Source organism: Pipistrellus hanaki (assembly GCF_964339955.1).
Source record: "Pipistrellus hanaki genome assembly, chromosome: 5".
Taxonomy (NCBI): domain Eukaryota; kingdom Metazoa; phylum Chordata; class Mammalia; order Chiroptera; family Vespertilionidae; genus Pipistrellus; species Pipistrellus hanaki.
In genome coordinates this window covers 18859202-18882973 of record NC_140507.1, presented here as the reverse complement: position 1 = coordinate 18882973, position 23772 = coordinate 18859202, and the positions used below count along the sequence as shown (strand labels likewise).

The following is a 23772-nucleotide window of genomic DNA, read 5'->3' as shown; positions in this document are numbered from 1 at the left end:
GCTGAGCCCTCTCCTACCTCAGGGCCTTAGCACTTGCTGTTCTTAGAACTGGGCCTCCCTCTCCCCTTGTCGATGCTTTCTCCTTCTTCAAGCCCCTTTCTCCAGGAGGCCTTCCTGGCTGACTACGCCCAGTCATCCACTCTTCCGGAACTGTGTACCGACTCTTGCAACATGTGCCTATTGAAGCTTTATGTTTATTTCTGCGATTTGATTGCTCTCTCTCTTCCTTGCTCAACTTTAAGGTTCATGAGGGCAAGGACCCTGTCTGTTTTTCCTCTCTGCATTCCTGACACTAATCACAGAGTCTGTCATGGTGAATAGCTATGGAATGAACAGATGAAACCTGGCATGTGCCAAGTACTGGGCAGCTGTCTGTTCCTCCTTCATTCTTTTAAAAAATTCAGTTACTCATCTAATATGAGTTTACTCTCACGGGGTGTCAAGCCTGTGCTGGAAATGACATAGCCCCTGCCCTCAGGAGGGAGAGAGACCCTCGGCACAAATGCAGCAGCCGAGGTAAAACGTGCCATAGCAGAGGCTTTGACATGGTCCCAGGAAGGCCAGTGCAGGGAAGAGGGTATGTGCATAGGGTTTTGAAGGATGAGCAAAAGCTTTCCAGGCCAAGAAGACAGAGTTGCACAGGGACAAGGACAGATTGTAGCATATCCCGAGGCTGGGAGGGTTGATAGCAAGGGTGAAGGAGCAGGGCTGTGAGCCTCGGGGAGGGGAGAGTGGGAGTTGAAGGTACTGTCTGCAGGTCCCCAGGAAGCTGGGCAGCAGCAGACCCTGGGAGTGGGATTCCTGTGAGGGGGTGGCCTTGAGGGTGCTGGGGTGTATGGGGGTTGGGAGAGCTGTGGGGTGGAGTGTCTGCACCCCCAGTGGATACCTCCTCTTTGTTCTCCTCTATCCTGGCATCACCTCGGACTTCTCCTGAAGAAAGCTTTGTGCGGCCAAAGCAGTTTGGAACCCCCCCCTGGAAGGTGGTCAGGTGTACGGGATCTGGAACTAAACTGGCTCCTCCCGGCCACTGTGTGACTGAGGGCCGCACTCCCTCAAAGCCGGTTTCCTCGCCTCCTAAGGCTCATGCGAGGACTGAATGCGCAATTGCTGATGCCACTGGCCCTGCCCTAAGCCCTTCTGTCAGCATTACCCTCATCCTCCTCCTCCCCCACCCCGTGGGCTCCTTACCGAGTCCTCAGCCACGTGTTACGGCAGAGGAACTGAGGCAGAAAGGTTACACAATCTGCGCAGGGCCAGCAGTCTGCTGGTAGAGCTCACGCTCTCCCTGCTGGACCTCTCTCTGTGGTTTTGGGCAAGTTACCTAGCCTCTCTGGGCCTTGTTCTCCTCATCTGTAAAATGCCGCCATCGTGGGGGTCGCTGAGGATTACTGGCAACCTGCATACAAAGCACTTGAACCCTGTGCCAGGCTTCAGTAAGGACAGCATACATGTTAGCTAGTGTGTTATTGTGACGGGCGAAGCTGAGTTTCTGTGACCCCGTTAGCACAGGGCCAGGGGTGTGACGAGCCCCCTCACCCCCCTGAAGGTGAGTGACATCACTGTATCACACACTTGAGATTCTGTGGTCCCTTGGGGTTTGGGACATGATGGCTCTGTTTCCCCCTCCCTGCCTCACCCCGCCTGCAGGCCAACGAGAACAGCCTGCTGAGCGCACAGCTCAAAGGCTTCCCCCTGCACCTGCACTCAAACCTGGCCCTGAAGGACTGCAGCATCAACCCCCGGTCCCCGCTGCTCTACGTGACGCGGCCCAGCGAGGTGGAGAAGGGCGTGCTGCCCGGCGAGGACTGGACCGTGTTCCAGTCCAACCACTCCACCTACGAGCCGGTGCTGCAGGCCAAGACGCTCTCCTCCGGGTCCATCCCGAACCTGAGCTCGGACGCCAACCTGCTGCACACCACCGTGGTCCAGGACCTGGGCCTCCACGACGGCATCCAGCGCGTGCTCTTCGGCAACAACCTCAACTTCTGGCTGCACAAGCTCGTCTTCGTGGACGCCGTGGCCTTCCTCACCGGCAAGCGCCTCTCGCTGCCCTTGGACCGCTACATCCTGGTGGACATCGATGACATCTTCGTGGGCAAGGAGGGCACGCGCATGAAGGTGGAGGACGTGAAGGTAGGGCCCGGGCGCCAGATCGGGTGGGGGGGGCGGCCCACCTGCACACCTTCCTGTGCTCAGACGGGACTTTGCTGTCTGCATCCTCCCTTGGCCGCTTGGCTATATTAGTTACTTATTCGAAGCAAGTGTCATTTAAAGCTATATCGAAGTATTGACTCTAGAGGAATTTGCTCCTGGAGTGTGGAGCTCAAGGATGTATCTGGAGGAAGAGACCCAGCCATGGAGTCACAGATGGGAACTGTACAGGGTCGTTCACCCGCCTCATAATCCAAACATGATTTTTAACTCTCAGAAATGTTTATGTCAGTACCAGAGCTCCTACAAAACTCCTAAAACAAGAGCTAGAGCCGGAGTCATACACAAGGCGTATTTCAACTGAGGTCTGTGTAGACAGTGGAATGCGTGTGTTTAATTCGAAGTGTGTTTACCAAACTAAACTGTCTGTACAAGCGTTTGCAAACCAGGAAGTTTTACAAACGGCTCAGTGCTAAAGAGAAGCCTGCAAATTAAGACCATTACGCAGTCTTAGAGTTTTCATCTACTCACTATTTTACTCAGAGTTATTTACAAAGGAAAGGCCCTCACTAGTGGTAAATGGGGAATCGTATCCGTATCGGTATCTATCGGTTGCCTCGAATAGAGGGCAACCATAACAATAGCTCCAGTGAAAACAAAGCCGGGATTAAATTCTGCTGAGACGCGCAGCCTCTGGCCGCCTGTCGCTCTTCTACCGGATTAGCAAGTGTCAGAGGCATATTAGCGCCAAACCGAGACTTCTTTTGATGTTGGGAGGAGGATTGGAAAAGAGATTTCCAAGAGGAATGCTTTTTCCGCTGAGTGACTGCTGTCTCCATCCTCTGATATCCCTGTTGGGACTGGCCCCAGGCCTGGAAGGAAGGCTGGGGTGAGGGGTCGGGCTCCTGCCTTGGTCAAGAATCAGTTCTCTACTCTTCCTCTCGCCTTGAGCAGATGGTGTTGGGAGTAGGCACAGTCTCGGGAATCAAGATTTGGGTCCAAGTTCCGATTTGACCCTCCCGGGTGATGCGGGCAGGTCCCTTCCCATCTCTGAGCCTCCTCTGCAAAGTGACAAGATGGGCGGATGAGAGGGTTGCAGGCTATTTTCTGACATCCCAGGCTTTCACAGAGGTGCTGGGGTGAAGCGTGAGAGGTGTGTGCAGACAGCCAGGCTCTGAGCCCTCCCTCTCCAGCCTCCTGGGGCAGGGCAGTGTTGCTTTGGTCTGCTTTATGAATCGTGTTTCCTGGTGAGATTTCTTAGGACCATCTTCTGATGGCCTAACCTTGCTCTCTCCTGTGTCACCTGGGTCTTCGCTGCCTGTCCAGGGTTGACCTCATGTGGGAACCATGACCTCATGTATTCCCCATGAACCTGGGGCTGCCCCCTGCCTGGTTCTTATTGTCCCCATTTTAGAGTGGGAGGAATGCTAGCTGTCTGGAGTCTTTCTGTAAAAGGTATGAACAGAAGCGCCCTCTGCTGTTCTCTCAGCTCAGTGCAGATTGCACCACACTTCGCCAGCCAGGGTCCCGTTTGCCTTAAATGTCCTTGTGAGTCAAAAAGGACAGAGTTGGTTTTTTTCTTTAATCCCAAGCACAGGCCACACTGAGCCTTTCTTTCAGGACTGGCTGTCAGTGCACTTTAAATAATGCCAACAGCAGCTGCTTATGAAGGGTTTGGCGAGGGCCAGGCTTGGGCTCAGGCCTTCTGTGAGTTGCCTCATCGGACCCTCGCAGCAGCCTTGTGTGGTGGGCCTTGTTGTAAGTCCCTTTTTTACAGAGCAGGGCACTGAGGTTCAGGGAAATGTAGTAACTCACCCAAGGCCACCCGGCTGGAGCGTGCATGTCCACCAGGCAGTGTGGCCACAGTAAGATGCCGGTGGTGGCCCAGGGGGCCAGGACATCCAGTCTGCCGTGTTTGGATAGCAGGCTCTTGCAGGTTTCTTAGCAGCCTTGTGTGTCATGCAAGGATATTTTGAGTCTTGATCCCAGAGTACAACTGTAGGTTTGTTTCAGAAGTGTCAACAACCCTTCATTGACTTGCAAAGCACTGGGCGTGCCATGCATGGGAACATTGCTTTGCTGGGTGCCCAGTACATCTTTGGAAAGGTCATGGTCCTTTGACATTGGCCTTGCATTCCCCTGTGAGGAGAAGTGCTCCACATTTGACACGTGGGGAAGACCTGGGGCTTCCAGTGGTAGAGACCATAGACCACTGGTTCTCAACCTTTCTGATGCCGTGACCCTTTAATACAGTTCCTCGTGTTGTGGTGACCCCCCCCCCCCCAACCATAAAATTATTTTAGTTGCTACTTCATAACTGTAATTTTGCTACTGTTATGAATCGTAATATAAATACCTGTGTTTTCCGATGGTCTTAGGTGACCCACGGGTTCAGAACTGCTAGCAGGGTTGCCTAAGACCCTCAGAAAACACAGATATTTAATTTTGAGTAAGAGTTCCACGTTTTCTTTTTTTTCTTTTCTTTTTAAAAAAATATATTTTATTGATTTTTTACAGAGAGGAAGGGAGAGGGACAGAGAGTTAGAAACATCGATGAGAGAGAATCATCGATCAGGTGCCTCCTGCACACCCCCAGCTGGGGATGTGCCCGCAACCAAGGTACATGCCCTTGACCGGAATTGAACCTGGGACCCTTCAGTCCGCAGGCCGACGCTCTATCCACTGAGCCAAACCGGTTTCGGCAAGAGTCCCACGTTTTCATTCCCACTGGGCCCCACGAATATTTTAGCTGGTCCTGGGACAGCAGGACACTTTCAGGTCCTCAATGGGAGGAATGGGAGCTGCTGGGTCCCCCTCACCCCTTTCTTCCTCCTCTTAGGCCCTGTTTGATACACAGAATGAACTACGCACACACATCCCAAACTTCACCTTCAACCTGGGCTACTCAGGGAAATTCTTCCACACAGGTAAGTGGGCCCAGCTGTGCCTTGCTAGCAATCTCCAGGGGCCAACACATCCAGACCCTCAGAGCACGGTGCCACGGGACCATATTAGGGGCACATTTGATCCCTGTACCCCCCATTCCCACCCCTGGCCAATGGCTCACAGAACAGTCACAGCCCCAGGCAGAGGCCATTGGGGACAGCAGCAGCATGCCTTCGCTCCCCCTGAGCGTCCCTGGCTGCAGGCTGCGCTGTCCTGGGGAATGTCTCCCTCTTGTCACCCCCTCCACTCCACCTTTTAACACGATTTCACTATTCCTGCTTAAAGTGTCCTGGGTTTTAAAAGATCACAGAAATGGATAACATCTGCTCCTGTGCTGTAGCTCAGATTCCAAGCTCTGGGGGCGTGGCATGGCCTCCTCCCATCCTGTGCACCTGCCCAGGTCGGAGGGCCTCTGGGCAGGTGGCTGGGCTGAGCTGCCTGTGCTCGGCTGCAGGTACTGACGCCGAGGATGCCGGGGACGACCTGCTGCTGTCCTACGTGCAGGAGTTCTGGTGGTTCCCCCACATGTGGAGCCACATGCAGCCCCACCTCTTCCACAACCAGTCCGTGCTGGCTGAGCAGATGGCCCTGAACAAGAAGTTCGCTGTCGTGAGTAAGATTCCCTCCGGGGCGGAGCCGGGCGGGCTAGGGCTGGGCTGGGGTCCCACGGCGGGCCTCTGGCTGCTCTCACAGGTCCGTGCGACAGCTCTTTATGGACATCTTCGTAACCCCTGTCCCATGGAAGCCTCACAGAGACCCCAAGAGGCGGGTACTGATAGCCTCCCTTTTAGACAAGAAACTGAAGCGCAGGCGGCCACGCCAGCTAGTGAGACTTCAGCCCAGGCCCGTCTGTTTCCTGAGCCCAGGCTCTTCCCTTCAGGCCAGGATGGAGGCCCCTCAGCCAGGAGGGAACGAGGCCGGTGCTAGCTCTGCCTGGGCCACAGCCAATTCCAGGCCCCCGTTGGCAGGAAATGGCAGGAAAAGCCCCATTTTGTTCCTCGCTTCTGGTTGCTGGAGGGCACGACACTGAGCCGAGAGTTAGAGTCCCGGTTCAGCCAGGCCCTTTCTTGGAGACTCTGAGGCATGTCCCCTTCCTCCTGGGCCTCCCTTTCCCGTCAGTATCACGAGGGCTTTGGCCCACTGCCCTGCTGCTCTAGCCCACTTGTGGGCTGATTTCTCTGTCCCATTCTGCAAAGGGACATAAGGCCCAGAGGGGATGGGGCCCCTGCTCACCCTGCCCTGGCCCTCCTCTCCCCAGGAGCACGGCATTCCCACAGACATGGGGTACGCAGTGGCGCCCCACCACTCGGGCGTGTACCCTGTGCACGTGCAGCTGTACGAGGCCTGGAAGCAGGTGTGGAACATCCGAGTGACCAGCACGGAGGAGTACCCCCACCTGAAGCCGGCCCGCTACCGCCGTGGCTTCATCCACAACGGCATCATGGTGAGTGGCCCGCAGCCGGCAGGCGGTGTGCAGACACTCCCTCGGAGCCCGGCTCGGTGAGCTGTTAGCATCTGACACGTTTACAAGCATGTCCATCATTTTAGCTGCTGTGTGGAGCAGAGACTGTTGGGGACAAAGTGGGAGGTGCAGGCTTCCAGACACGAGATGGTGGTGGCTTGGATAGGGTGCATGCTGGGACGGGATCAGGTTCTGGACTTTCCTAGGAGTTAGAACAGCAGGACCTGCTGATGAGTTGGATGTCGGGTGCGGGAGAAAGATGAGTCCAGGATGACTCCAGGGTTTGGGGCCTGAACTGCTGAGAGGATGAGTTGTCAGCCCAGATGGGGCAGCTGTGGGGAGGCCAGGTTCATCCATCCATTATCCATCCATCCATCCATCCATCTCTCCATCCATCCATCTATCCATCCATCCACCCACCCTCCGCCCTCAATTAGCTGCAGGATGAGGTGGTGACAAGACAGGTGAGTTCTCTGCTCTCTTGGAGCCCACAGTTTCATGGGAGGAGACAGGTAATAAACAACCCGGCAGCTCTTAGGAAGGGTCCTCCGTCCTCCGTCCATGCCTGGAGGTGCCAGCGCGCCTCTCTGTCCTCATCCCAGGTCCTCCCACGGCAGACCTGCGGCCTCTTCACACACACCATCTTCTACAGCGAGTACCCTGGAGGCTCCAGCGAGCTGGACAAGATCATCAACGGGGGCGAGCTCTTCCTCACCGTGCTCCTCAATCCCGTGAGTGCTCCTCAGCCCGCTGGCGGGAGGTGGGGCTGCAGTGCCTGTCTGCCCGGGGCAGGCCTCCCGGGCCGGGGAGCAGGCGTAGAGCAGGTGTGAGGGCCGAGAATTGGGAAACCCTCTCTCCAGCCTCGGCTCTGTCCCTGCTCACAGCATGGCCCTGGGCAGGGAATCTGAGCTTTTTTCCTTTTATAACCTCGCACTTCAGTCTAGTAGTGTTAGCATTCTAAACCACGTGCTCTCTCCAGGCTTGGTGTGAGTGTATAAATATATAAGTGTATGTTAATGTACATAGTAAACAACGTATAAACAATATATAATACACACATGTAAACTATTTACCTGAACTTCCTGGGCCTCTCTTTCCTTATCTGTAAGGTGGATATAATATAATAATTTGTGCTTTAATATAGATATCAAGATGTTATATAGATATCAAGTGGTGGTACTATTCAGTTTTATGGGATAACTAAATGTTACCTTATCTTCCATGCACCCCACCCCATCAAAAAAATGAAACAGAACACCCTAAAGGGTCAGCTTCCATCTCAGGGCTGTAGCAGTTGGTCAGTCAGACCTGCATTCCCCTGGCTGTGCCAGCCCAAGGCCACACAGGGAGATGGTGGATGGCCCGATGACCCTTGGACTGGTCATCGAGTGGCCCTTCAAACTGAAGCAAGGCCAAAGGTCGGAAGTGGGTGAAGGTGGCTCAGAGGCTGACCAACCCCTGCCTCTCCCCCCGGTCCCCCTCCTGGAGCAGATCAGCATCTTCATGACGCACCTGTCCAACTACGGGAACGACCGCCTGGGCCTGTACACCTTCAAGCACCTGGTGCGCTTCCTGCACTCGTGGACCAACCTCCGGCTGCAGACGCTGCCCCCCGTGCAGCTGGCCCAGAAGTACTTCCAGATCTTCTCCGAAGAGAGGGACCCGCTCTGGCAGGTGGGTGGGAAGTGGGGCCTGGAGCCTTGTCGCAAGGAGGGAATGCCCCCTGCTCACAGGCGCAAGCTCCAGATGTGGGCAGGGCTCAGCTCACACCCTCAGACTCTTGAGTGTAAACTCAGGTGTACATGGGCTCACTCACTTGTTCTCATGCACATGTGTGTCCACCTCCCACACAGACCTACAGGCATGCACACTCACACAGCCTCTGAAAAAACAGCAGTACAACTGCCAGTGAATGTGATGTAGTCTAGAGGAAGTATAGAGAGCAACTGCCAGCCCAGTTTAGACTCTTAGTCCTCCCTGCCCTCCTCACACCAGCAGGCCCTGAGCCATGGGAAAGGGGCTGATGGGAGGGTGGAGGGAGACCGTTCTCGGGGAAGCCTGCCCCTGGGGACTGTCAAGAACTAGAAACAGAAGCTGGAATTAATGACATGCTCATAGTTCAGAGGTCCACAGACTGTGGCCCTGGCCTATTTATAGTGTTTCTGGGACCCAGCCTCGCCCAGTCCTGTATGCACTGCCTGCGCCAACTTTCAGGCTACACAGTGAAGCTGAGTTGTTGCCACAGACTCCAAGACTAAAATATTTACTAACATTTCAGAAGATTTATTAAACTTATAGTGCAAGTTCTTGACCCCTGGCAAAACACATCTCAGACAGTTAAATTCAACAACCACTGGTGAATTCCCTTTGTATGACAGACACTGGGCTGAGCATTTTGCTAGGACTAACCAGAAGTGGCCCCTGCCTGCCAGCCGCCCAGTGTCCCGAGGTGGGATGTTACAAGACTCATATAGTAAAGCCCGTCAGTCAGGTGTGAGAGCCACAGATCCACGTGCCATGGGGCCCATTCATTGGGTTCTTGGCCGCCCTGACATCTCTCCCCCTGTTGTTTTAGGACCCTTGTGAAGACAAACGCCACAAAGACATCTGGTCCAAGGAGAAGACGTGTGACCGCTTCCCCAAACTCCTTATCATTGGCCCCCAGAAAACAGGTAGGTCTCTTCTCTCTTGGCCAGCCTCCGCCATCGCCTGCTGTCTCAGCCATGGAACCCTGGGGACTGCCTTGCCCTGGTCCCATTCCCCAATAACCTGCCCCCTCTTTCCCAGGAAGTAGGAGTAAAGTTGGGTGAATATGAATTGCCTGTCAATGTGGCAGTGGGAGCAGGGTGGAGGGTGGGGTGGGCATGGGATTCTTCAGTCTGTCCAGAACCACCACAGCCTCAGGGAGCTCCCCCTGTGTCCTGGGAATCTCCAGTCTAGGCAGAGAAGCCCAGAGCAGCTGCTCAGCAAGTGTGAGCAATGCCAGGCAAAACTGGTTCAGTGCAGAGAGGACTGCGATCAGTTAGTCATGTGATCAGTTAGTCATGTCTGCCAGAGGTGCAGGAGGAAGTGGTGACACGATTGCCAAGTAAGTATCTGCCATCCACACTCTCTCAGGCACAAACCTTCATCTCATAGCAAAAAACTCGGGACTCAGAGAAGTTAAGTGACTTCTCTAGCACAGTTAGGAAATGGCAAATCTAGGCCTTGAATCCTGGTTTCTGTGATCCCAGAATACACACTCTTTTTTTTTTCATTTTGTTAATCCTCATTGGAGGATTTTTTTTCCTATTGATTTTAGAGAGAGTTAAGTGGAAGGGGGAGAGAGTGGGGGGGGGGGGGGGAAGGGAGGGAGAGAGAGAGAGACAGAGAGAGAGAGAGAGGGAGAGAGAGAGAGAGAGACACCAATGTAAAAGCCTTATCAATTGGTGGCTTCCCACATGAACCCAATTGGGGCAGGGAACCTGCATCCCAGGTATGAGCCCTTGACTGGAATTGAACCAGGAACCTTTGGTTCTCGGGCCAAAGCTCTGACCACTGAGAAACACTGGCCAGGGCCAGAAGATATATTCTTTTTTTTAAAATATATTTTTATTGATTTTACACAGAGAGGAATAGAGAGTTAGAAACGTCAATGAGAGAGATACATCTATCAGCTGCCTCTTGCACACCCCCAACTGGGGATGTGCCCGCAACCAAGGTACATGCCCTTGACTGGAATCGAACCCGGGACCTTTCAGTCTGCAGGCCGACGCTCTATCCACTGAGCCAAACCGGTATCGGCAGAAGAAGATATATTCTTAATCACCAAAGTCTAAAGTTTCCTTCTCTGCTGGGGCCTCATTGTAGCGTGTAACCACAGGCTCCCACACAGGAAAGGAGTGAGCTCCCTGAAGGAGGAGGGGCAGGACCTGTGCTGTCTAATGGGGGAGGGGCATGCGTGAGGGCACTCAGGAGAAGAGGCCTCGGAGCCAGATTTCTTAGCCCTTCAAGAATTTCACATTAACAGCCTGGAGGGTCTGGAGCTCCCTTTTCTCTGAGCTCCTCCTAGTGCCAGAGGACAGAGGCCCAGGGTCGGAGGGGCCCAAATATAAACCTAGACCTAGTTGTGGGGTTAGGAGGAACCTGTCACGAGTGGGGTGTGGTTGCTGGGGTAGATGGTGAGAAAGATTCTGAGTTCAAGTTTAGTGATGAGAATGCTGTGGTGGATTAGTGATGTCTGCAGTGGTGCAGGAGTTGGATGTTCACATGCATGCCATGTATTTGCCATCCCAGGTTTAGTGTAATTCCTTCACTGCATAGATGTGGAGACTGAGCCCCAGAGCACAGTGGAGAGCTAGAACCAGGCCCCAGGACTGCAGACTCCGGGCCCTGGTCTCAGTCTCCTTCTGCCCCGCAGGCACCACGGCCCTCTACCTGTTCCTGGGCATGCACCCCGACCTCAGCAGCAACTACCCCAGCTCAGAGACCTTCGAGGAGATCCAGTTTTTTAACTATCACAACTATCACAAAGGCATCGACTGGTGAGTGGGCCCTTCTGTCCACAGAGGGGCAGGAAGGCCACCGGAGAGCCTGCCCTGCATGGCCACAGCAGGAAGCAGCTGTGCTTGCTCACACGCAGCTAAAGTTCCTGTAAACAGGGACAGAGCGGGGTGACCCTGGAGCCATAGTGTTGGAACCTTGTCATGGACAGGACACTCGGTGACCCTCTGCTTTACTGCTCGGGGTCAGAGCCCAGCCCCTGCCTGGCTCGCACGGAAGCATCCTAAGTCCCAGAGGAGGCCAGGGACTCATCCAAGGTCCCGAGAGCTGGGGCCAAAGCAAGGGGCTAAAATCCAAGAGTTCTGGCCCGAGAGCTGGCCCGTCCACTGTGTTTGGCTGACCTCAGAACCAAAGTGTCCTGTGGGTTCTTCCGAGGCGGCTCACCAGCCTTCAGGGAGTCTCCCGGGGAGGGGCTGACGCCGCAGCTTCCACCAGAAGCCGTCGCCCGAGGTTTCCTGGGTGTAGGCGCCGCGTGGGGATGGTGTTACGTTCCAATTTTTCAGTTTACATCTTTCTCTCCTACTTGTCTTTTCTTACCTTATACATGTGTTCCTCTCCTGTATTATTGTTATGTCAGTAGTTTACCTGGGTGGAGAGATTATGGTAGTTCTTCCGTTTTGTTTTTTTGGTATTAGTCTATGTGTATTTCTCTTGTTTTTCATCTCTCTATTTACCTACTTACCTACCTGTCTGTCTCTATCTCTAAAATGGCTGCAACTATGTGGCCCTGGCCGGTGTGGCTCAGTTGATTAAGTGTCATCCCATCCATGCACCCAAACATCACTGGTTTGATTCCCGGTCAGGGCACATGCCCCAGGGTGCATGCGGAGACAGCCGATCAGTATTTCTTTCACTCTGTCTCTCTCCCTCTCCCTTTCTCTCTATAGAAAAATAAAAAAGTAAAAATCAATAAAAACATATTTTTTAAAAAGTGAAAAAAGAAATTAAACCTGTTGTGGTGAGATGTATTCTTGGAAGTCAGCGTTTTTCAGATTGCAGGGCGAGCTGTGCCGTGACACCATCTATTTAGCAGCCCCATCAGCAGGGTCTGGGGCAGCATCCCATTAGCAAACACATCACTATGTCTGTGGCAAAGTATGTGAATATTTATACCAAGTAAGATTAATGTCAGCTTTTGCTGCCAAATGGATTCGCTACAAACGTGGAGAAAGCTTCTGTTTTTCAGAGCTATCTTGATCTAAGCATTACAATGGATTGTGGGCAGAAAGATGCATTTTATGAAGAAAATGAAGGAAGGAAGGAAGGAAAGAAGGAAGGGGAGGCAAGGTTTTGATTTCGTAGATGTGAAGGAGGTTGGGTGCAGGTACATGGACATCCCTGGGACCCCCCTGGAGGACCCCTGTCTCACAGGTTAGAGTAGGGACCCCACACTTTAGGATGGACCTCGTGCACTTTGGTTCCCACGAACCCCTGAAAGTGTCCCTCCATTTTGCTTGAGTAGGTGCCCCTGGGGTTCTGGAATGTTCATTCAGTTTTTGAGGGGCCTTCAACCTGGAGGTGGTCTCAAAGGACTAGTGCGGACGCTCACTCCCAGCGGGATACGGGAGGTTCATCTGGGAAACTGTCAGGCCGCTCAATCCCAGCTCGCCCCCTAGTGGCCGTGGTAGTTAGGGCCTTGTCTGTTTTACTCTGGGAGCATCTGTTTAGGAGGGAGACATAACCCATAAGTCTTCAGATCCTCCCCCCCGCAAGGACTTCCAGAAAGGGGGACTGCCAAGTACCATTCCTCTAGCATCATTCCTGCCAGAAGCAAGTCCTTGCTTGATTTCTGGACCGTGGGAATTCTGCGGATGCTGAGGGCTCATGGCATTATTTCATGTGGTTCACACCTGGCATTTCCCCCTGTCCAGTGCTTGCTTTCAGAAGTTCAACCCCCAGCGACCCTCGCCCTCTGTGCTGGTCCCTCAGCCCCTTCCTCAAGAGTTTTGACTGTGAGCCCCCGTTTGGGCTTCCTGCAGGTACATGGAGTTCTTCCCCATCCCCTCCAACACCACCTCTGACTTCTACTTTGAGAAAAGCGCCAACTACTTTGACTCAGAAGTGGCGCCCCGGCGGGCAGCCGCCCTGTTGCCCAAAGCCAAGGTCCTGACCATCCTCATCAACCCAGCGGACCGGGCCTATTCCTGGTACCAGGTGAGCCGGGCCGGAGCAGGGACCTGGTTGGGGGTGTGGAGCTCTGTCTGCTACTCAGCTACTCATTCATTCAATAAATATTTACTACCCCAGCCGGTGTGGCTCAGTGGTTGAGTATTGAGCCATGAACCAGAAAGTTGGGGTTCAATTCCCCATCAGGGCACATGCCCAGGTTGTGGGCTTGACCCCCAGAAGGGGGTGTGCAGGAGGGAGTTAACCAATGATTCTCTCTCATCATTGGTGTTTCTATCTCTCCCTCTTCATTTCTCTGAAATCAATAAAACAAGGACAACAAAAACCAAATATTTACTAGTCATTTGTGTGCCCTGGCGTGGCTCCTGGGATGTGGTGGTGGGTAAGAATGGAGTCCTACCTCCATGGTGCTTCTAGCCTGGCAGAAATCCTTGGTGAATCCCAGCCAACAGCTACCTGCACACCTTCCTAGCTTTGTCTGGGGTCCTGCCTCTCATTCTGATGCCAAAAAGCGGTGGAGGCTGGGGTCTGCTTTGATTTGGTGCCCAGTGATCTGGGCTGATACTAACGGTGGCCCCTCACCGGATACCGGGAGGGGGCGGGCGGGAAGTTGGAGGAGGACAAGATAATAGGACCTGCCATCCTCAGTGGAGGATGCGATGCCTGATCAGGTTAGGAAGTCACCTGGATTATACTCATGCCAGAGAGAGGATGACTCCTACTCCTTCCTTGAGAATGAGAACTTTGATTTTGATAGTGTGACTTAATTTCTTCTGAGCACCGTTCCACAGGCCTTTTTGGTGGTGTCCTTCCCTGCCAGCTATGTGATGTGCTGGGTCTGGGGAGTACCTGGTCTACCAGCCTGCCCAGAAGGGCCTCCTCAGGCCACTGACCTGAGCCTGTGCCCTGGGTGCTGGTGGCTGTCTCTTCTCTGGGGCCTTGCTGTGCGCACAGCACTGGCAGGGGGCGGCTACCGACCCCCTTTGCTCTCTGTCTCCCAGACCTCTCCCCTTCCTCTGAGCGGGGTGCAACCCTCAGTGGGAGTATGGGGACAGGGGAGGTCCCCTGGTCGACAGGTCCCTGATTTCTGGACCATGGGAATTCTGCGGATGCTGAGGGCTCATGGCATTATTTCATGTGGTTCACACCTGGCATTTCCCCCTGTCCAGTTCTTCCGATCCTTCTGTCTTAGTCTCCTCAGACAGGCATAATGAGATATTAAACCACAGGAATTCATTTCTCATAGTTCTGGAGGTAGAAGTCCAAAGTCACGGTGGCACCAGTACAGCCACTGATGAGGGTGCTCTTCCTGGCTGTTAGACGACCGCCTTCTCCCCGAGTCCTGTTCGCTGGCGTCTCTCCTTATCGGGCCGCTAATCCCAGCGCCAGGGCCCCACCCTCGTGTCCTCATCTCAGCCTCATTACCGCCCCAGGGCCCCATCTTCAGTATTATCACATCGGGGGTCGGGCGTCCACATACAAATTCGGGAAAGGGACATTCAGTCTGTCACACCTGAGTTACATAAAGGAGGGAGACGTTTTAATTTGACACAAGTGGCACCTAAGTCCTTTCTAACGTTGCTAGGCTGTGTCTTCAGCAAGGAGCGCGAGGTTTGGGGTCCGGGTCTGTAGCAGATGTTTGTATCTGACTGAGTTGGAGAACGTTGCATTATTTTTATTGTATTTATGAACTTTCTATGTGCGACAGCTGTTCTAGTTCTTTCGTGGAGGGGATAGTGGGTTTTCTTTAGAAATCACTGTGTGTGAATAAGGAAGACGAGTCAATGTAAAGAAGAGCATGTTGACAGTGGCCTGTGCAGGCGGTTTGTGGAAACTGCAGAAATTACAAAGATGGTATGCAAATTACCATGGTTAGGAACCTGATCTCCTCCAATCCGTGTCTTGCAAAGATGAGGAAACTAGGGCCCGGGGGGAGAGGGGGGGGGGGTACGGGGGGGGGGGGCCCAGGGACTTCCCTGAGAAACGCTAGACTTGAACCCAGGGCTCTGGCGGCCTCATGGCTGCTCGCCCACTCAGGCTTCTTCCTGCTTGCCTTCCAAGTATGACCTGCTGACCCTCTCCCTTGCCCGCAGCACCAGCGAGCCCACGATGACCCCGTGGCCCTGAAGTACACCTTCCACGAGGTGATCACGGCCGGGCCCGACGCGTCCTCGAAGCTGCGCGCCCTGCAGAGCCGCTGCCTGGTGCCCGGCTGGTACGCCACCCACATCGAGCGCTGGCTCAGCGCCTTTCACGCCAACCAGGTAGCCGCCTGTCCCTCCCCCGCTGTGGCTGGCAGAGAGCCGCCACACCTCCCCACCAGCCCCGGGGCCGGAAATGCCATCCCTGGCGAGTTAAGCCTGTGGGGCCCTCCGAGGTTTCAGTCTTGTTTATCCCAAGGTTGATGTGTGAGAATTCCCCAAGTCCTTGTTCCATCACAACAGAGGCTTGTTCTTAAGGGGACCCGGAAAGCCCTGGAGTAGGGCCCTCCCTGGGAGGGGTTTGGGGGGTGTGGTGACGGAGGGAGAACCTGGTTGGAGAGGAAGGCAGGGCCAGATCGCGCGGCACGTTAGGGAAACGTGGAGGACTCGGGCAGGAGAGTGACGTGGGCCAGAGAAGCCAGAGGAGAGGCCGAGAGGGCAGCTGTGGGGATGGGAGGAGGGATGACCTCGGTCAGGGAGGCAGGCAGAGACCAGGGAGCTAGGCTCGGAGGACAGAGGGTCAGAGGGTCAGGGACGCCCGCCATTCAGAGGCGGGGAGGTAACAGACTCTCCAGAGTGCGGGCCCCGGTTTGTAGCCATGGCTGCTGACCCAGAAAATGGGGCCCCTTGGCCACAGGAGTCCAAACAGGTCCAATCGATGCCTTTATCTTTCTTTCTTCCAGATTCTGGTCTTGGACGGCAAACTGCTGAGAACAGAACCTGCCAAAGTGATGGAGACCGTGCAGAAGTTCCTCGGGGTGACCAACACCATTGACTACCACAAAGCCTTGGTGTGAGTGGTGCTTGGCCTTTGCACGGGGTTTCCTGAGAGGCACCTGGGCCAGACACCACAGTGTTGGGTGGTTATGGGAGAGACACAGGTCAATTAGCAGCAACCAGTGTGAGCACGGACGCATGTCCTTGATGGCAATTTAGCAGAAAAGCTACTAATAACGACTTACGTCACATGTATGAATCTGTCTCTGAAGTCCCACTCCCGGGTTTTCTGTTCAGTCCGGGCTGGACATTTCCACATGTTTCGTCTAAGTAAGTTAGACCAACAAGGAGCAGCCCCAATTCCCACAGGGTTTCTTAGTCTTGGATGATGACTTAGTGTAATTTAGGAGAAGTAAACCACAGATGCTGCTGAGGGCCAGTAATCCAGGCACTCAGGAGCCAGTGCAGATGTGTGGATAGTGCCCTCCCCAGGGGAGTAAGTGCCAGCGCGTGCTGCCGGGGCTTAGGGCCGGGCGAAGGCCGCCTCCCGGTGCTGGGTCACAGCCAGTGGCACCCTCAGCTGGCCCGGGGGGTCAGAAAGGAGGAATAAAGCACCTCCCCGGCCGCCTCCTTAGGAAAGTCTCGCAGCAGGAATGTGCCCTTCTCACTGTCCTGGAAGCTGGAGGTGGGGAAGGGAAGGCAGTCCCTCACTCTGAGGCAGAAGCAGCGAAGGGTGTGGGCTGTGACGTCACAGATGCCTGGGTTAGGACCCAGGCCCGCGACTTCCTTAGCTGTGCGACCTTGAGAAAGGTCTTCACCCCTTCAGGCCGCACCTCCTCACCTGAGAGTTGGGGACAGAGGTAACGATCCCTGCCCCCCCCCCCCGGGCCGCTGTGCTGAATGAAAGCATTCACGTGGAGCTCCTAGCTCGGTGCCCGGCATGTAACAATGAGGCTGCTGTCATCAGCATCACCATCACCATTGTCTCCTCCTACCCCGTGCCCATTCAGAAATCACATTTCCTTCACCAGCCACATGTGCATTCTGTTTTCCTGCTGTCCTCATGCCCACGAGTCTCCTCGCCTGGGGCTGAATTCTGATGCCAGTGTGCCTCCCCTCCCCGCGACAGCTTCAGATCTCATCTCCCCAAAATGCCTTTGAAGGCCCAGCGTGACTTCAAGTTCCAAAGGCAGCCTTGCGCTGTCATTTCTGAAATTCACTCCAAAAAACCAAAACTTTCCGATGATGGCATGTTTAAATACAACTGCAGATGTTGCAATTCTTCATAAAAATACAGTTCCTTAGGAAAAAAACAAACAAACAAAAAATACCAAGGACCTCGCTAAACTGCCCCCTCCGTTGGATTCATGGGTAAAAGAGTTCTGCTCTCCCGGGGCTGGGGAATGCTTAGGAGAGGTGTCGGGTGCTGTGGAGGCGGGGGAGCCCATGTTAGGGATTCATGTAGGATCTGGGGCTGCCAGCCCAGAGACGGGGAGGCTTAGCCACGTGAGCCGCCGCCCACTGGGGAGAAGGGCAGGCGGGCTTAATGGAGTCCGGGACAGAACGTGGGCCAGCAGGTGCAAGTGTCAGCCCCAGGCAATCGGTGGGCTCCAGAGGGCACAGTGGCGGGGGGGGGGGGGTGAGGACTGCGGGGGATTTGTAGTCTAGGCTCTGCCTCAGTGGGAAGGAGGTGGGCTGGGCCATCTCCCACCCCTGACTTTCCCCCCTCCACAGGTTTGATCCAAAGAAAGGATTTTGGTGCCAACTGCTCGAAGGAGGAAAAACCAAGTGTCTGGGCAAAAGCAAGGGCCGGAAATACCCGGAGATGGACTTGGACGTAAGTGGAGGACACGCTGCCCGCAGCAGCTGGATACGTGGACGGGGCCCCTGTCCGGGAGGGAGCCTTCTGTCCCCTTGACCTGAGCCCAGCACGTCAAATGAGTATTAATTACCTTCTTTGGGGAAAGAACGCCACAGGGCTCCAAGGATGCCTCAGGCATGTTCTCTGGCTTCAAGGCACTCCTAGTCTGGGAAGGAGGTGAGTCACATACTCCAGTAAGTAGAATACAGGCAGGAAGTGCTCCGTGCAGTAGGAGAGGTCCCCAAAGTGCTATGGGAATCAGGGTTAGGGTTGAGGTTAGGGTTAGAGGGGTCTCCGGAGTTGGGCATGAAAGGGTGGGACCCATTTGGATCTGTGGCAGGGAAGGAAGGGCAGGTACAAAGGATATAGGGGCAAAGTCACACGCTGTGACTCCTTATGATTGCCCCTGGTTTTTGTGTTTAGTTTTTTAATTGATTTCCGTGAGGAAGGGAGATGGAGAGAGAGAGAGAAATATCAGTGATGAGAGAGGATCATTGATTGGCTGCCTCCTGCACGTCCCAGTCTTGGGACCGAGCCTGCAACCTGGGAATCAAACCGTGACCTCCTGGTTCATAGGTTGATGCTCAGTCACTGAGTCACACTGGTCGCACTCGCCCCTGATTTTAACTCCTCCTCCCTCTTCGCTGTATAACAAGAACTTGTCCTCATGTGCTCCATTGGGTGCTCGTACTAGGTGGGAGTTTTCTTTTGGAGGCTACCATTTTAAGAAGCACGTGAACAAGCAATGGGCATAGGGATGGTGCCAGCAGAGGGTGGTCTTAAAGAGGGGTCCCTCTGAGTCCGCACATCACCGCGATCTGAGCTCTCCTTCCTGTTACAGTCCCGCGCCTTCCTGAAGGACTATTACCGGGACCACAACATCGAGCTCTCCAAGCTGCTGTACAAGATGGGCCAGACGCTGCCCACCTGGCTGCGGGAGGACCTCCAGAACACCAGGTAGCCGTGGCCGCCACGCCAGACTGACGTTAGAGATGGCAGGGACGTCCCGCGGCATGCCGAGCCAGACCGACCTGCAGAACGGGAGCTGGGCCTGGGCTGGCCAAGCACGTCTGAGCAATACGCTGCCGAGGCCCAGGCCGGGCCGGGAGACCCAGGCAGGCCCACCGCGCCTCCGAGCATCCAGCGCCGGGGCTGTGGCCGCCAGGACCGCCTTAGCCACCAGAGGTCCGTCCCGCTTACAGCCGCCAGGGGAGGCCACTCCTGGTAGGAGGGGTCCGTGAGACTCTCTTTTCTGCCCCTCACTGTGTCCTACCCGCCATGCCCTCTCCTCCGTCCCTCAGTGTCAACTGCCACACTTCCTGTCCCCCAGACCGGAAGGGAGAAGAGCCCCGCTGGGCCTTTTGCCAAACCAGGGAGCGAGACGGGACTGTTTCGAGCCAGGCCCTCCCGAGGGGCCAGCTGGGGACCAGAGTCGGGCACCAGGCTGGATGTGAGGGCGGTACCTCGAGAGAACTCCGAACTTCACATACGTTCTGGGTCAGACCTCACATCTCACCCCCATTTTTGGGGAAAGAACCGCTAATTCCTAAAGTACCCACCCAGTCCTCAAGGCCTCCCCAGGGCCCTGGGCACTGCCATGCCGTTCAGACCCAGAGACCCAGGCCTCAGTCCACCCCTTCCACCCTGGGGCCTGACACGCGTGGTGTTTCCTGTGGTAAAAGACTGAGGCGGTTCAGGAGTCTGCCGTATACATGTTCCAGTGTACATACGTGTCCCCACGCCCACAGCCTCGGCCCCTGGGGACACTGCCACCCACGGCCTTGCCCAGCGACCCGTGGCTGAGGGTTCGAGAGGCCCCTTAACCTCCCCAATACTAAGAAGCTAAAGTATTTTAATATTTTGTTTTTCTTCTTGGTGCCAGAGTTTATACTTTGGGTGCTGGGGTCGCACTGTGTTATACATATATATATATATATATATATATATATATATTATTTGTATATATATATTATATTTTTTTGGTTGGGTTTGTTTTTAATTCAGTCATACAAAGTGGTGGCACGCCCCAGGCCCAAAGGTGTCTTTCTCCGTGCGGGAGGGAGGCGGGTGGTCCTGGCGGGCCGGGCCGTGTGCGGGGCCCGGGGGCTCTGGGCGCCCAGGCGGCCGGAGGTGGCGAGGTCCGCGGGGAAGACCGCTCTCCCCAGGAAACCTGGGGTTTTGGCCAAAGGAAACGGCGGGCTGGGCGGAGGCCTGTCCCCCTCATGGTGCTAGGTGGGGAGCTGCCCGGAGCTGCAGCCGCGGGGCCTGCGGACAGCGGGGCTCAGCTGTTTTCTGGTTGGGGTCTGCTCCTGCCCCCTCTTAACAATGTGAAGGGACTAAACCGGGTCTCTCCCAGCCCCTCCCACTGCCAGTCCAGCTCTGGACTGACCCCCAGGAAGGCCTTTCCGAGCCTGCCTTGTTCAGAGCCTCTGGCCCCTCGAGGCTGGAACGCCCTCCGGGTGCGGAGACGACATCACAGCCGGCTGGGAGAGGGCTGGGGACCGATGTGCAGCGCCTGACGCTTTCAGTGCTCTTCCTGCTGTGCCACTGCCTCTGAGCCTCCTCTCCCCGCCCCGCCAGGTCCTGCCCTCCCCCTCCCTCTCCTTCAGTCACTCACTCCCGGACAAACCACTCCTCCCCAGCAGGTGCCTTTGAGCTTCTCAGACCTCCATCTGCATCCCTGTCTTGCTCACCTCACCTCAAAAGGTCCTTCCCAGCCTGCGGGGCCGGGTCAGTCTTGGCTCTGAGCCAGTTCCCTCCCCAAGTTCACTGGACGAGAGCGTTGGGCACTCGGGGCCGCTGCGTGTGGTTTCCTGGTGTACCCAGAAGCGTACCCACGGTGTTCCTGGCCGGGCCTCTGGGCCTGGGAGTCCTGAGCATGATCAACCCCACAAGGGGCAGGCGCCATGTCCGGCCGGGCGGCCTGCCCGCTTGTACGCACAGAGGACCTGCCCGTGCGGAACCAGACCCCCCGAGGGCAGCAGTGACTTCCTGGGCCACGTCCCGGGCCCGGGCCTCACTTCCCCTCTGTCAGCGAGGGCGAGGGCGAGGGCTCCGGGACCTGACGACCTCCCAGCAGTCTGCCCTCTGGGCCTGGACACCTGCCCGCTCCCCCTTGGAGCTCTGAACACCTAAGGGGCCGGCAGTTCCCCTTCTCTGAGCCCCGGGCCCGGCCCCAGGAAGGACAGGCAGGGGGGAGACCTGTGGGAGCAGAGGAGACCCTGGGGGTTGTCCAGGCCCTTCTGGGAGGCTGGGCACAGGCCCTGCCTCATACAAACCTGGTCACTGCTGTCACTTTCTTTCCCACTGACAAGTGTTTCTCCAGGACCCACTGAGGCCGCCGGGGTTATGAGGACAGGCAAGTCTCCGGGCGCCCAGCGCTGACCACAGGCCCCCGTCGGGGGGAGAACCTGGGTCAGTGAGCACAGCAGCAGCAGCTTAGTGCTCCCTGACTCACTGTAAGGGTTTGGCCAGAAAGAGGGGGTGGGGGGTGGGGGAGGGGGTGGAAGTAGCTTAAACCCTGTAGATGACGGCACCTTCCCTTCTGCTGACCCCACCACCAGCCCTCGCCCCACAAGGCGGGTGCTGTGGGGAGGCCAGCTAACGCCTCAGCCGCTCGCGGCTCTAGAGCCACCGGCGGGGCAGGCGACTTGTGATGGTGGCCGAGTCTGAACTTTAAACATGGCCCTTCCCAAACCCCTAAGTAGGAGCAGCCAGCGTCAGCCCCGGTGCAGGGCTGAGGTCTGTCCGTGTTTCTTGCTGCCTGGATTTACAATGAACGTTTTGGGGCGTTAGTGTTCTCTCTTTACATTTCTGAACCAGCTTAAAAGTAAAAATCATGAGACTTCACCCCAAAATGCTGCAGGCTGCCTCTATTAAGACAGGACATTCTGTGCGGTGGTCCAGTATCTCACCTGAAACAATAATTTCTCTCATCTGCTCTCCAACCCGTGTTCTCGTTTCCCCTAAATAACTTACACCTGGTTTGGAATTTGCGTCCAATCAAGGGGCACTCACTGCATCTGTGACTGTGTGTAAAGCTCGCTGAACGTGGAAAAGTCCTGCGCACTTGGAGTTTAAAACGCCGTAGCCTCAGCGGCCAGCAGGCCTGATGCTCGGGGCGGCTGCGCTCTGCACTGTCCTCCTGGCGGCAGGTCAGAGCCCAGCCCCTGTATTGTCACCAGCACCGGAGGCTGGTGGAGGTTTGCCTTGGTGCTGACTGGACTCCACCCTAAGGTGCCCCTCTGCTGCCACCTGTACCAAGTGCCAAACCAGCAGAGGGGCCGGCAGGAGCTCCGGGAGCTGGGGGAGGGCGGGGGCAGCCCCACAGCCAGGCCTGGGGGGGGGGTGGCGGAGCAGGCCTGGGGGCCCTCTAGGAATGGGAGGCTGTGTGCTTGGAGGCCAGACCAAGGCGAGTTGGGCCTCTTGGGAATGAGATGTCCCTAGCTCAGAAGAGGCTTTCCTCCCCCCTTTGATGCTGGTGATGGACCACAGGGCACCAAACTGCATGTCTGTCTCTGTCTCTCTCTCTCTCTCTGTTTTGTGGTTTCTGGGTCTTCAGTTCTCGGAGGCCCGTGGTCAGTGTGCACTGGAGTAGCCAGGCCCCTGGGATGTGCCAGGGGAAGGTCTAGCTAGGGAACCACCCTCCCTCCCCTCCCCCATGGTGGTGTAAGGAGAAGAGCACTGGGCTGGAGGCAGGAGGTGGGCAATTTCCTCCCAGCTCAGTCTCCCCCCCCCCCCCCCCCCATTTAAGACCGAGCAGCCGGGGGTTTTCAAATGTCAGGAAGGAAGGGGGCTGCCCTAGTTGAAGAGCAGGGCCCAGGCGGCCCCCTCCCCACCCCACTCCCCGCAGGCAATGCTGGCTGCGGGGTCTGCACCAGCCTAGACGGGAGATATTTTCAGCTCCTGGAGGAATGGGTGTGGGTGAACGTCAAGGGCTTGGGGAGACTCTGGCTGGGTTTTATCCTAAGTTCCTCCCTCTCGTCCTCTCGGTGGCCCGTGAGGAGAATGAGGGAGGAGAGGGTTTTCTATGATTACGCTAGCTTTTATTATCAGCAAGAGGGCTCCTTTTGTAATTTGTGCATGAAATTCATGTCATTTCCTGGGGAGAGGAGAGGGCTGACTGGAGAGGGTGGGGGGCACGCTGGGGGAGCAGGCCCGGGTTTCCTTCCCTTGGGGCGGGGAGAGGTGTGGAGAGGGGGCGCTACCCAGCTCACCTGATCAGGGCTCTCAAACCAGCCGTTTTGGGTTGTGTTAACCGTGGGAACCTTCCTCCATTAATGTACAATATCGAACTAACTGCTAATAAAGTGGGGTTCCGTTTGTACCCATTGGTCATGTCTGTCTGTCCGACCTTTGCAGGGAGGGTGGAGACACAGATGTTTGCTGCACGGCCCCTTTGCTATCTTCTCCCCCCCCCCCCCCCCGCCCACACACACACACATGGTGACTGTCAAATCGGAGGTCATTTCCATGGGGTGTGAGATAGCTTCTCCAGAGAGCAGACCTGTCCTGGCAGCCAGCCAGGTGGGCTATCTCCGGGGACCAAGTGCCTTCAGACCCGCTGGATGGTGACCAGTGCCTTGCCCTCCTATGGAGGCTCAGAGTCTAGAACCAGTTCTGCCGCTAATGTGATTGGGGACAGGTCACTGTTACTTCTTGATCCTCAGTTTTCCTCATCTTTTAGGGTGAGGGTTCTTGTCCCAGCATTACAAAGGGTTCAGCAATCAGGAGAAAGGCTGTGTGTAGGTTCAATAAGGAGTCCA

At 55.7% G+C, this 23772-nt stretch overlaps 1 protein-coding gene across 5 annotated transcripts in view; it reads left to right on the top strand.

Moving 5' to 3' along the window:
- The window catches only part of NDST1 (N-deacetylase and N-sulfotransferase 1), a 56015-nt gene extending 32682 nt beyond the window's left edge, over positions 1-23333 (top strand). For all 5 annotated transcript variants that reach the window (XM_084886316.1, XM_084886319.1, XM_084886315.1 and 2 more), the window contains 13 exons: positions 1648-2133; positions 4991-5078; positions 5552-5706; positions 6356-6541; positions 7162-7290; positions 8051-8233; positions 9135-9231; positions 10959-11082; positions 13081-13255; positions 15322-15492; positions 16113-16222; positions 17881-17983; positions 18849-23333. In XM_084886316.1, coding sequence (XP_084742442.1) covers positions 1648-2133; positions 4991-5078; positions 5552-5706; positions 6356-6541; positions 7162-7290; positions 8051-8233; positions 9135-9231; positions 10959-11082; positions 13081-13255; positions 15322-15492; positions 16113-16222; positions 17881-17983; positions 18849-18968 — 2127 coding nt within the window. In that variant the 3' untranslated portion in view covers positions 18969-23333. The remainder of the gene's footprint in view (positions 1-1647; positions 2134-4990; positions 5079-5551; positions 5707-6355; positions 6542-7161; positions 7291-8050; positions 8234-9134; positions 9232-10958; positions 11083-13080; positions 13256-15321; positions 15493-16112; positions 16223-17880; positions 17984-18848) is intronic.
- The last annotated feature ends 439 nt before the right edge of the window (positions 23334-23772 follow it).